The sequence below is a fragment of the Oncorhynchus kisutch genome, linkage group LG30 (assembly GCF_002021735.2).
Source record: "Oncorhynchus kisutch isolate 150728-3 linkage group LG30, Okis_V2, whole genome shotgun sequence".
Taxonomy (NCBI): Eukaryota; Metazoa; Chordata; class Actinopteri; order Salmoniformes; family Salmonidae; genus Oncorhynchus; species Oncorhynchus kisutch.
In genome coordinates this window covers 10439731-10451737 of record NC_034203.2, presented here as the reverse complement: position 1 = coordinate 10451737, position 12007 = coordinate 10439731, and the positions used below count along the sequence as shown (strand labels likewise).

Below are 12007 nucleotides of genomic sequence, written 5' to 3'. Positions count from 1 at the left end.
AGGCGAACCAAAACATGTTGAAGGAAGCCTCGTGTATAAAGATCTCCAAGAATTGCTTTATTTTAGGGTTTATTTTGCAACATCACTGTTCGAACCTACATTGTTAAGATAAAAAATAATAATGCCTATGTATTACTCTCTCCGTCATTTTAAATCTACCACTGGACCAATTAGTATGACAGAGACAGCTGGAGAGAAACAGTAGAACTTTTAAATATCACAGCCACAATGGAACTCAACTGGAGGAGACACACAGACGACCAGGCGGTATACCTTTGGTAGTCCAGGGAAGAGACGGTAAGGAAATGGCGGGAGCCCATTGATTACAATGTTACAACTGACAACTACAGGAATCCCCGACTCGGGACGGTTTATGATACATTTACAACATGAGAACCTTTTACATTTGCCTTACTAGTAAACATTAATAGATAAACTTCTTCTTAATTTACATATTGAAATCATGTACATTGTCAGAGTGGATGGACTTGATGGGATCTCAGCACAGAGAGAACCACAGACACATAATTGACAAGAATTGAAAGACTGGCCACTCCTCCAAGCGCTTAAAGAGTAACTTCCTGGTACAATAGGAAGTTCTGTATACTACTCCCCCAGCCCTGAAGGACCCCCTATTCAGTTTGTGTGGGGATGTTGTTACCAAGTTACAACAGAAGGGGTAGATGGCGAAAATAGGTGTTAACATGAAATATGCAGGTTAATTTCTCCAGGTGTGTATCTGCTTGTGTAGTATCGTCTTCTTTCGGGGGTGCAGCAGGACACACTGAGTTGAGACACATTGTTTGCTTACCTTTGTGGCCGTTTTTTTGTTCAGAGCTTTGGATATAAGGGACTCATAAATGGTATACATGTTTAATTGCATATGCTTCCCTCCCCTCTGCCCAGAGCAAAATGTAATTAAAAGCGTTGCACATTTAGTCACTGAAATCATTTTCTCATTACCAAGCCAGTCTCCATACAAAGTAGTTTAATACTGGCCATTAAGCTGGTAAATTAGTCACTTCTAATTAAGCAATTGAGGAGAACATGGCTTGAGTTTATATTTATGCATGTGCTTGCCTTTTTTAGAACGTGCTATGTACATACAAGGCCTAATTGAATTGTTAATGGTCCCACGGTACAAGTAGTCTCTCAATGGCACCAACGTCGGCACAGATTTATTTTTCCCCTTGAAGACTCAAATTCCCTTAAAAGTGCCTCTATTCTGTAAACATTACGTAGCAAAGTATTTTTTTCACCAAGTGCAACACTAGACAGGTAAATAGTCCTAAAGGAAGTGTATTCGCTCAGCTGTGGAGACCCTATGTATTGCCTGGTCGTTCACAATGTCAGGTTTAGAGTCCATTTCCCGTTTTTAATGGTGTATTTCCATACAGGATTTGCCTCAGTGTTTTACCCAAAAGGCTCAGACTTTCCTGTTTCCATCTACGTGGACCGGCACCCGTGTCTCACTGGGCCATGGCTCCGGCAGACCTGCTCTCACTTGGGACCACTGTTTTGATTATGCAGAGGTTGTGGATTCTGCGCTTAAAAAGTCCTCACTGTCAGCCCTAGCTACGGAAACACAATTTCCCTACTATAGCATAAGGGTGTACACACTAGTGTAACACTGGTGTTACAGTCAAAAAGCAGCATAAGAGTAAAGACAACCTAAACTCATCAGGTGTTGTTGGTCAAATACGTTTTTAAAAAATGTATACGTTGCTTTGTTGTGTTTCAATCTGCTGTGTGGGGAGCCCAGAAATTAGGCAACTGTTAAAGCAAGAAGCAGGAGAGAACTCGATCCAGGGTGAGATAATGTAATTTAGATTTTCTAAACTCTGGCTACCAATGTCCCGAAACCCTCTGGGTATGGTTCCTATAGGGCTACGGAGGTTACAGACATAGGATGGGTGGGATGTAGTCTTGATGCCCCGGCTAGGCCGCACTCAGATCCTCTGGCTCAGTTAGGCAGCGTGTCCAGTCCCAGGGAGGCTGCGTGCTGCTTGGCTCGCATCCGGAGGTTCTCGATGCTGGTGGTCTTGCTGTTGTGGCTGGGGAGGCCTCCAGAGGCCTGGAGCAGGGGACTGTTCCACACCTGCTGGGCCGCGTGGTGGGACAGGGACTGGTAGTATGACTGGCAGGGTAGGGAGCCCAGAGGTGCCGAGGACATGTTGACGTTCATGCCCAGGTAGGGCAGGGAGGAGGGGGTACCCATGTCGAAGGAAGGGTAGTGCACCATGTTGTTGGTGGCAGCCATGTGCTGGCGGAACTGCTCCTGCAGGCGGAAGAGGCTGAGCGGGGAGGAGGAGTACGAGTGGCTCTGGGAGATGCCACCACTGACACCAATGGACGAGGGCGTCACAGACGGAGAGACCATGGGGGATTCTGAGTAAAGGAGAAAACGGATAAGAGTCAAGAACATTAAAGATGTCCTCCAGGGATTTTTTATTTAACTTTTCCAGTTGAAAAGTGATAACGCAATTATAAATGCAGTAAAGCAGGGGTCTTCTACCTTTTCTTTCCCAGAGACCCCCACCAGACAAACCAGAGACCCCCATCATGTAGGAAAACATGTTTTTTTCCCACATATCTTGTCTTATCATCCAGTGAATGATAATGGAAAGGACAAATACTCAACATTTTAAAATGAATAGATTTGGTAGTAACTCCAAACTATGGCTGTGACAATTATGGAATTTGGGTTAATGATTAATTTATATGCAAATGGTAACAGTTATTGACATAATTGTCATTTTTTTATAATGCATCTTTGACAGACATATCTAATGAATACAACACAGCTTTGGTGACACCCCTGTTTAAAAAATGAATATATAGAATATGAAGTTGAATCCCCCCTTCTAAAATGTATGCATTATGACGATTATTATACGATAATTGTGCTAGCCCAACTCCAAACACTTGTTCGCTAATAGCAGCTCTTTTTTTTTGCTGGTTTATTCGTTGTTTTTTTGTTTATGTGGATCCCCAGTAGCTTTTGCAGAAGCAGCAGCTACTCTTCCTGGGGTACACAAAAAAAACACCAAACATGACAAGTAACACAACACTGATACAGGACAGTCATACAAATTTTAAATGACAATATATAAACAATACAGCTAAAAAATCATGTGAATAGACTTCATAACAAGCACAATGTGTTGGCAAAAATGTATGTCCAAGTCAGGAAATCTTTCCAGCAGCCAGTGTCACTTGCCACAACTGGTTCTCACAGGTGCTTTTTCAAAGCCTATGTCAGATACTCTAGTGAGTGTAATTAGCTCCAATGAGTGTAATTTGCTCAATATTTGAGAAACAAAGTTGACATCATTTGAAAGATGATTCTCTTTTCTACTGTAGGTATATTTCAAAATTGGTTTCGTCTGTTGTTGCTAGCGATAATCATAAAAACATTGAAATGAAAATGTAAGTGGCACTTTGTTAAACATATGTCCCCCCCCCCCCCCCCCCCCCCGTTGAATACCCCTGCTGTAAAGTACACACACAGAAGGGCAAAATAGTGTTGTTTTTTTAGACACAACTGCAAACTTCAAGGAGCAGGGAATTCAAGGAGTTGGTCCGATGGTGACATTGTAATGTAATCGACCTCCCCCCTTGCTTGAGAAGCAATAGCGAACAAAAGAGGAAAGGCCCCCCACTTGTGCCATTTCTTGAGGTTACCTGGACCACTTATTGAGATATGCCTTTTGTTAAGTAAATCGGGTGTTAAGTCGGGTGAAAAGGAGACTGGCGTAGGACTTTAAACTAAGTTTCTCTGGCAGGCAGGGAGGCAGACCTATGTATAACTTACTAAGAACCAGCAAAGCTGTCGTGCCTCCTCTTAATTTTCCACTATGACTGAAATGAACTGAAGTTGTACGACAATGTCAGCATTTCATATGTTTACTCTTAATTGACTATCCTGAAGGATGCCTCTAAATTTGATTTACTTTGTCTGTTTTCTAACGCCTCCCCCCAGTGAAGCTATGTATATTAGAGATGCACAAGTGCCAGTCATAATTTAAGACCTTGTCCTTACCAGGTTTGGGACTGAGCCGCTTGCAGGGTGGAGAGACATTGCCTGGCGTCATCGCCCTCTCACTCTTGAGCTCCTCCCTCTGTGGCTTAGACTCCTCCTCCTTATCCGTGGCGTTGTCCTCAGTGGCCGACTCGCAGCCTGACTGTTCTGCCGAGGTCACATTTAACTCCATGCTAATTTCTGACACCAACGGACAGGGCGGACCCTCAACCGCCAAGGAGGAAGAGGAGGAGGATGGGGGGAGATGGTTCTCTGGAGTGATGGTGGTGGGAGAATCCTCCTTGTCACCTCCCTCTCCGTTGGCCTCCTTCTGTTTCTGGAGCTGCTCCTTCTGCAGGCTGCGCTGTTTCTTGCGGAACTTGGCCCTGCGGTTCTTGAACCACACCTGTTTTTAAAATGGGCCAGGTTGGGAGACGGTTAGAAGCATGCTCCCTGGTAATTATAAAAAGGTGCTTGAGAAAGGTGTGTTCTGTGTGTGTGTTTTACTATTTGTCTTTTGAGAATTTGTATAAAAATATAAATAAATTAAATGACCTAAGTAATCTTTCTGGCATTTTTTGCCCAATGTTAAAGATGCTTCAGGAATTATGATTGACCAGATACAATTAATAAATATTTCATATATATATACCAATAGTATTGTGTATTTCAGACTATGGTACTATGTATTCTGAAATTTGGACCCCCTTTTTGCTATCATTCTTTTTTTACATCTGTTATTAGACAGAAAATGCTAATAAATTGTTGAATGATTATGAACATGGTCTTTTGCTTGCTAATGCCTGCAGTGCAGTGAAGAAAACGATATGACAACAATAAGGTCTAATGTATCTGGCCCCTCTAACAGTACAACTGGCCCCAGGTTGGCCCCCCCAGTTGAAATTATCTAGAACCGCCACTGACCTGCACGCGGGCCTCGGGGAGGTTAGTGCACATGGCAAGGCGCTCGCGCATCACCACGTCGGGGTAGTGGGTCTTCTGGAAAGTCTTCTCCAAGGCCTCAAGCTGCTGCGCGGTGAACGCGGTGCGGCTTCGGCGCTGTTTGCGATGCTGGGACCCGTAGCGAGCCTCGAGGATGATGTCTTGAAATGTGCAGCCGTTGGAAGAGAAGAGACACGGCAAGTTTAATTAATTGGACAGGGGAATGGGCAGTGCGAAATATGTCAGAAAGTTATAATGAATTGAAAGGTGTGTGTGTGTGTGTGTGTGTGTGTGTGTGTGTGTGTGTGTGTGTGTGTGTGTGTGTGTGTGTGTGTGTGTGTGTGTGTGTGTGTGTGTGTGTGTGTGTGTTTGTGTGTGTAAGTGTGTAAAAGTATGTTTGTTGGACTCAATTACCAGCAAGTCTCTCAGCTAGGGTGAGCGCGTGCACTGAAGGTCGGTAGTCTGGCGCGTGCTGCGCCTGTTGCGCGGCCTGCTGGTGCAGGTTGTACATGGCGCTCAGGGAGTTCATCGCGTGGAGAGAGTAGCCGTTCACTCCATAGTGCTGCATGATGTCCACTACCTGTGGTAACACACACACATAAATCATGTTAATATTTGCTTGCATGTTTTTATTTGTTTATCTCTAATGACTGATGTCCGGGCTGTTCGTATGCTATTTTATGTGTGAGTTAACCTACCCATTTTGGATACGCGCGTAATGAACGGTCTAAATGCACTGTTGGCTAAAATTATCTGACTCTTTATGATATTTTCGATACTGTGTGTAGTTAGGGCCTAGAGTAGACAGTGGGGCACGTTCAATTTATGCATACAGTATTTCATAATTTGATCACCTTGTGAAAAGTTGCAGACCTTTCGTGTTATCTGGTTGGTTGATCCTTGATAAACCATGGCTTAATTTGTTCATGTTAAAATGTGAATGTCGTTTGGCGCTTGTAATATACTAGGCCCAATCATCTTGTATGTCCCTTGAAAGTGTATCTCCTTGGTGGTCATTTGTATCCGATACACAAACATTTCCTTTCGCCACGGAAGACATGGCTAGACATGGCTCAGATTTTAATATCTGGACGTTATCCATTAACATCCAATTATTGCTTGGTTCAAGCCATTAATTATACAAAATTATTTTAATTGGGGTAATTATCACTCGTTCACTTAATGGAGCGTGACGGATGCCTTATAAATTAATTAAATCACTTCATTTCCCGGTGATCCCAGCAAAAGTGCAAATCCCATTTGAAAGCGCTGCATGCTTTGAGAGATCATTGCGTTGATCAAATGCTTTCGTAATGAAATACAGATGTAGGATCTTAATTTGATCACCCTGTTGCAAGATAACTTTCTTAAACTTGTAGTGTATTTCAGGTTTAAAAAGGCTTTTAAAGTTTGTAATTTCCACTCTGAAATTTCAGACTTGATTTTCCCTTACGAAAAATGTATCCATCCCTAAAAAAAATTCCCTGAATTATAATCACATAATAATTCACATTTCCTGTTGATGCCGGATTATTTTCCTGTTGTAGCAAACTGGCTCAAATTAAGATCCAGGATCTGTAAAACGATTTGTTTTACGGGCGAGGATGGTAACCTGAAAGCACAGAGGACTATATTGAACGGTTATGATAGGCTATTGAAATACCTTCTGTCAATACATTTGCTTTAGAATTATGTCCTTTGGTTAGCCTATGAATTTTAGCAGTCACTCTATTCCATTTTAACTACCATTTGTTGGACAGTTGGTTTTTATTAAGTTACCATTAGCCTAATCAAAATACCCAAATTCTAGCCTTGAGTTTATTGGACAGAATAACTTAACAACAAGGAATCAAAGCCTTATATATAGGTCTCCGAGGGCAACTGTCTCATCCTCCATTTTTTTTAGGTCCTTCCCCGCTTTAAATGAAACGCTTCAGGACACGATTAGATATGTATTAGTATCGAGATCGTTGACAAGAAGGGATATCTTGGAGGCTCGAGCAGTGATGACTATTACAGAGAGGTTCAAGAAATGAATATTCCTATGCATGGCAGGCATCTGGGGACTTGGAAGCTAGAGAGAGTTCCTAGTCTTAAATTGCCTCACTATAGCATTTTGACATGCTAGGCCTGGGATGTAGCCTAGAAAGTTTGTTCTTCACCGGTGTCTGTGCTCCTTTAGGCCTATGTTCATTGGCCCACTCAGCATCTGCGATACAGAAAGTTCACCAATTGGTTACAGGGGACAAAATGTTTCTAATATGAATGTTTTGGATGAAGATAAACCAAAAATGTATAAGTCCATGCGTAATTCGGTATTCCAGTCATTCAAAAAGGTTGTCGTTTTCGAAATGTCTATTTCCCATGTTAAAAATCTGACATTTGACATAAGAACATTATACAACATAATTAACTGCCTCAAGTCTCGCCCCAAAGCTAAAGAAGCTGTTGTAATTCAAATTAAGTCATGAATTAATTTCATCCACACATAATTAAATGCTGAAAACCGTGATGCTGCACTTTATGCAGTCTGTGATAAGGATCAAATTGATGTATTTAATTGAATATGAAATATAATTGCTAACATGTTTCACAAGTAAGCCTTTATTTGAAGTTAATTCACTTCACAATACTTAATCCAATATTAGTTAATCCGATGATCATGTTAATTTATGATAAAGTAAGACCATAAATTATAGGCTATAGTTGTAACCTGCGCAACATTGAATAGGCCTGATAATAAACTATTATTTGTTGCTGTTGTTGTTATTATTATTATTAGTTATGATTATATTTATATTATTACTTTATAATGTTATACCCTAATTATAGTATGAATAATATTGATCATTGTGTTATTACAAAATGTATTTCAATATTTGATTGAGTTCAAATATAGATCTCCATTGAGCTATGGAAATGGTTTTACTAATTAAATAATTGAAATCAAAGACTCCATCCAAATAAATACGAATTTGCCTTTTCCCCGTTGCATTTTGAAACGTTTTTGCAACAACTAATCATTTGAGCAATAATATCAGACATAGCACCATGAAGCTGGTAACCATTTCGCAGCAGTCTGTGTGTGCAAATGGGAGCTGTGGGTGTGTAAATTATGCCCGCAGTGTCCATTCCCAACCTATTAAGTCACTGCAGTGCCTGATGAATGTGATCACAGGGCAAGAGGGAATAGTTTAATTCGCCTGGACAGAAGGTGCTTCGCTAAACATTTACTTTGCTCCCCAAAGTATTTGAGTTGAATGGGGCCCGCTTTCCTCCTTCCCCTCTCTCGCGGCCTCTTATCCCATCGCCCCGGGGCAACGTTTTGGCTGAGATGTATGGCTTCTCGGCGGGTAAAATATGCATGTTGATCCCCATTTGGCTCCCCGTCTAATGGAAGTGCAAATAGGTTTGACTGCGAGGCCCTCCATTCATCATCAACAGTGACACGGACGGACGTACAGTGCGGTTCAACAGCTTGCGTGTGTGCGCGCGTGGTGTGCGTGCGTGGAGAGAGAGGGAAACTAGGGATAGGCTTATACTGTCATTTTTAAATTCACGCTTTTCATGTGTTTCCTTTTTGATATTGATAATTAGCATTACGCTTTTATGATAGGCCTACCATATTTACCACACAAGCCTGCTTATTCTGTCTAGCTGCCATTGTTGTCTATTCATACGCCTATCCTTGCTCCGGGCTGTATGTTTGAGTGCCACAGGCAGCGCTGCTCATTGCTTCGATTATTAAAACAGCATTATGTAAATTGGCATGTACAGTGCAACTCTATGATCTGACTAAATTAGGAAAATGTTTATGCTTAAAACCCTTGGGCCCTAGGCGACTCGTGTATGGCAAGCGACAATCTGCCCGTGGGGTAAGACATATTTTGTATTTCAGACTGTCAAAGGCCGCGAGACAAGTGTTTGATTGGTGAATTTCACGTGAGGAGGAGGTGACACGGGTTAACAACAGCCTAAACCAAACTATTATTCGTTCATTTACGATTAAAACAGCATTTAATTGCAATTTCATATTGACACAATTGCATGGGTTCATTCAATCTGAACTGATGGGTGGAAAATAAACTTTGTTTGAATGTTAAGAATTATGAAAGATAATTGAGGCCTACAGTCTTAGAAAAAATATATTCTGCCTAGAACCAGAACGGGTTATATTGCTTGCTTCATATATGGCACCGCTTAAGGTTATATATAGAACCCTATATGTAACCAATGCTGGTTCAGTGAAGAACAACTCCTGGGGTTCTGATCAAAGAACCCTACAAGAGTGTTCTATACAGAACCTTTAGGGGTGCCATATATGAAGCAAGCAATATAACCTATTTTGGTTCTAACCAGAACCTTTTTTTTTCTAAGTGTACATGATGCTAAATTGTGGCTGTTATGGCTATAAAAAAAAGCAATATAAGGATGATTTGATTCCTAACTGGAAATCGCTGAAGTGCTTCCACAAAACAATGTACATCTACATATTCATTTGTTTTGTTTTTTAAGATAAAAAAATTGCAAGTACTCCCATTCATTTTTGCATGACCTCACAGTCCATGAAATAGCCTAGCCAATTGCTAGTAAAACATTTTTTTTAAAGTAAATTAGTAATGTCTTGGATAGTTTTACTGCATCAGATTTCAATTCAACAAAAATGTACATGAATCTGTACGAATTCAATACAGTTCTACTTTGTTCCTTCGAGTCTTGCCGGATCTGCACCCAAAGTATAATTACTGTAACTGTAAATGCTCGCTCGATATTAGCACAACGACGACTTCTTGTAAAACATAATATCGTGCAATTACGATAAGGTATATTGTATGCATAGAGTGTGCACCAATATATTATTTTTGTCACCATATTTGTATCAACACTGTTGTTTCCAGCAATGTATGAACAAGTTACAAGTTTGACCCAGTCCTAGAGATGTCCACAAAGTTCCTACCTCTCGCCAACACAGCCGAGTTGTCTTTGGATGTTCTGATGCTGAAGTGTATCCCGGTTCTAAAGTGATTTCTTAGGATTCTTATTATAGCAATGTCTCCTTGTTTATAATGTCCACCTTTCTCGTGCTGTTCATGCGATTTGGGAGGAACGATTGCAAGTCCACAGTTCTGTCTTATGTGAAACGCGCACTCTGCTACTTTCCGCGTGACTGAATCCTCTGCGTCTCGCGCTCAACATAGGAAGCTGCCATCTACCAGGCCACGAGCTGAAGAGGGATTTTAAAGCGTGCTCTGTGAGGTCATGTAAGCTTTCTAGTGGTCCTTGAAGCTGTCAATCAAAGAAAGAGACGATTTCTCCCCCACTAGTAGCAGGCGCTTGGCCAATGACCCTATACTATTCGAAATCATAAACTTTAGAATATAATGTTTGCAGATTCCCATATGTCAGTCTACTTGTGTTTTTTTTTGCATTTGTGTTTGAATTGATAAACATTCAGTAAATGTATGGACTAAGAAGAATACCAACTCCTTTTAATTCTGGAAAACAAGTGTACAAAATAAGTAGGCCTTTATAAGATGTTTGTAATAGATGATGAATATTCTATTTCATGTTTTTCTTGCCTTTGAGGGAGTTTTGATATCAGTGAATACATAAATTGTTTTCATATTGTGTAGCCCTTAATTGGGAGATGGATGACATATCCAGAATTAAAACGCGGTTAAACTATATTTAAACTTAAATAAAATAAGATTGAATAATTATTTTCTAATATTTTAAACACTTGTCTAAACATGAATGGTATTGATTTATAAATGGAAAATGTTGAATTTTTTTAATTTCAATGTGGATGCCAACAAAGTTTTCTTTCTCCCAATGACCAGTGACAGACATTCTTGTTGAAGTTTAATACATTCTTAAAAGTCCATATTTACATTTTATTTTTCTTAAGACATTTCAGAATGAGTTATTTTTTTGCAATTAAATGTTTACTTCTCAGAATACTTTGACATTAGTGATGTGCATGGATGCAAGTCTTTGCGTTTTGGCGAACCGAATACCTTATAGGTGGGTTTTTATTTGCTTTTCGGCTTTCCTCATGCAATTGGAGTAGAGAGCGTGGTGGAAAGACTTTAGAGAGATCGCTAATAGATGCCAGGCTAGTGCCTTTACAATCTCTCCCGGCCTTGAAGGATTTGGGCTAGGATAGGGAAGACAAGACGCCATTCCAGCCTCCAAAAACCCCTGTCTTAAAATGACTGCGGGTAAGAGGATTAAAACAATAATGCCCTTCTCTTCTTGAAAGGTTTTTAGAGAAGATTTCTTCTCGCAGAGCAAAACCGTTTAGGTGGGAATTAAGGGCAGAGAAAAGTAGCCTTTTAATGTAAAGCTTGCATATTTTGTAAAAGATTATTGGGGAAAGAGGGCAGCGTGAAACTCCCTAACCGGAGTTTTATCCCAGGCCATGTTTCTCGTCCACAGATATTTGAATTGCAAACAAAAGATCCTATGGAATGAAGAATATTGCATTTTCACCCCCTATATCACAAATTCCCCCTTTTAAATATGTATGCACATGAATATGTTTGCACTTTGAATGTGTAGACTGTTCTGAAATTCAAGTTGTTACATTTTGAAGGAGAAACTTTCTTTGGGAAACGTACACTTATGTCCAAGTGTGTGTGTGTGTGTTTGTGTGTGTGTTTGTGCGTGTGTGTGTGTGTGTGCGTGTGCGTGTGTGTGTGAAAGAGAGAGAGAGAGTTGGTGTTTTACAGATACCCAAAGATGTGTAGAAATTACGCACGTATTACGCACAGATTTCACTTTAAATAATGTTATAAAGTTAATTCCAATTCTATTCGAAAGCGGGCCTACTGCTGTCAATATCTGCAGTCTGAAGCTAAACCACAAGAAATATGATTTTGCATGGGATGAATCCTAATCCTTCGTTTTTTTTGTATACAAAAATTGGAGAAACTGGAACCATTATGGTGCACTGTTGTGCAGTAAACAGGATTACGATTTTCCAACAAAATAGGGTTAAGGTAGTTTTAAGTTTTTACACATTATCTTTAGACACTAGATAAT

The 12007-nt window shown here is 40.4% G+C and overlaps 1 protein-coding gene across 1 annotated transcript; it reads right to left on the bottom strand.

Annotated features, from left to right (window-relative positions):
- Positions 1-10178, bottom strand: LOC109874513 (diencephalon/mesencephalon homeobox protein 1-A). The gene is made up of 5 exons (XM_020466440.2): positions 9921-10178; positions 5378-5543; positions 4946-5124; positions 4043-4427; positions 1-2388 (listed from the first exon to the last, which is right to left on the bottom strand). The coding sequence occupies exons 2-5, from the start codon at positions 5529-5531 to the stop codon at positions 1964-1966; spliced, it is 1143 nt and encodes a 380-aa protein (XP_020322029.1). The 5' UTR covers positions 5532-5543; positions 9921-10178; the 3' UTR covers positions 1-1963.
- Between the last annotated feature and the right edge of the window lie 1829 nt (positions 10179-12007).

What these genes read in the sequence shown, in the direction of transcription:
- LOC109874513 (XM_020466440.2), bottom strand. Translation starts at nt 5,531, where the DNA reads ATGCAGCACTATGGAGTGAACGGCTACTCTCTCCACGCGATGAACTCC. An exon ending in CCTAGCTGAGAGACTTGCTG is followed by an intron (nt 5,125 to 5,377) that starts GTAATTGAGTCC and finishes GCACATTTCAAG; the next exon opens with ACATCATCCTCGAGGCTCGC. An exon ending in GCGGCTCAGTCCCAAACCTG is followed by an intron (nt 2,389 to 4,042) that starts GTAAGGACAAGG and finishes TCCTTTACTCAG; the next exon opens with AATCCCCCATGGTCTCTCCG.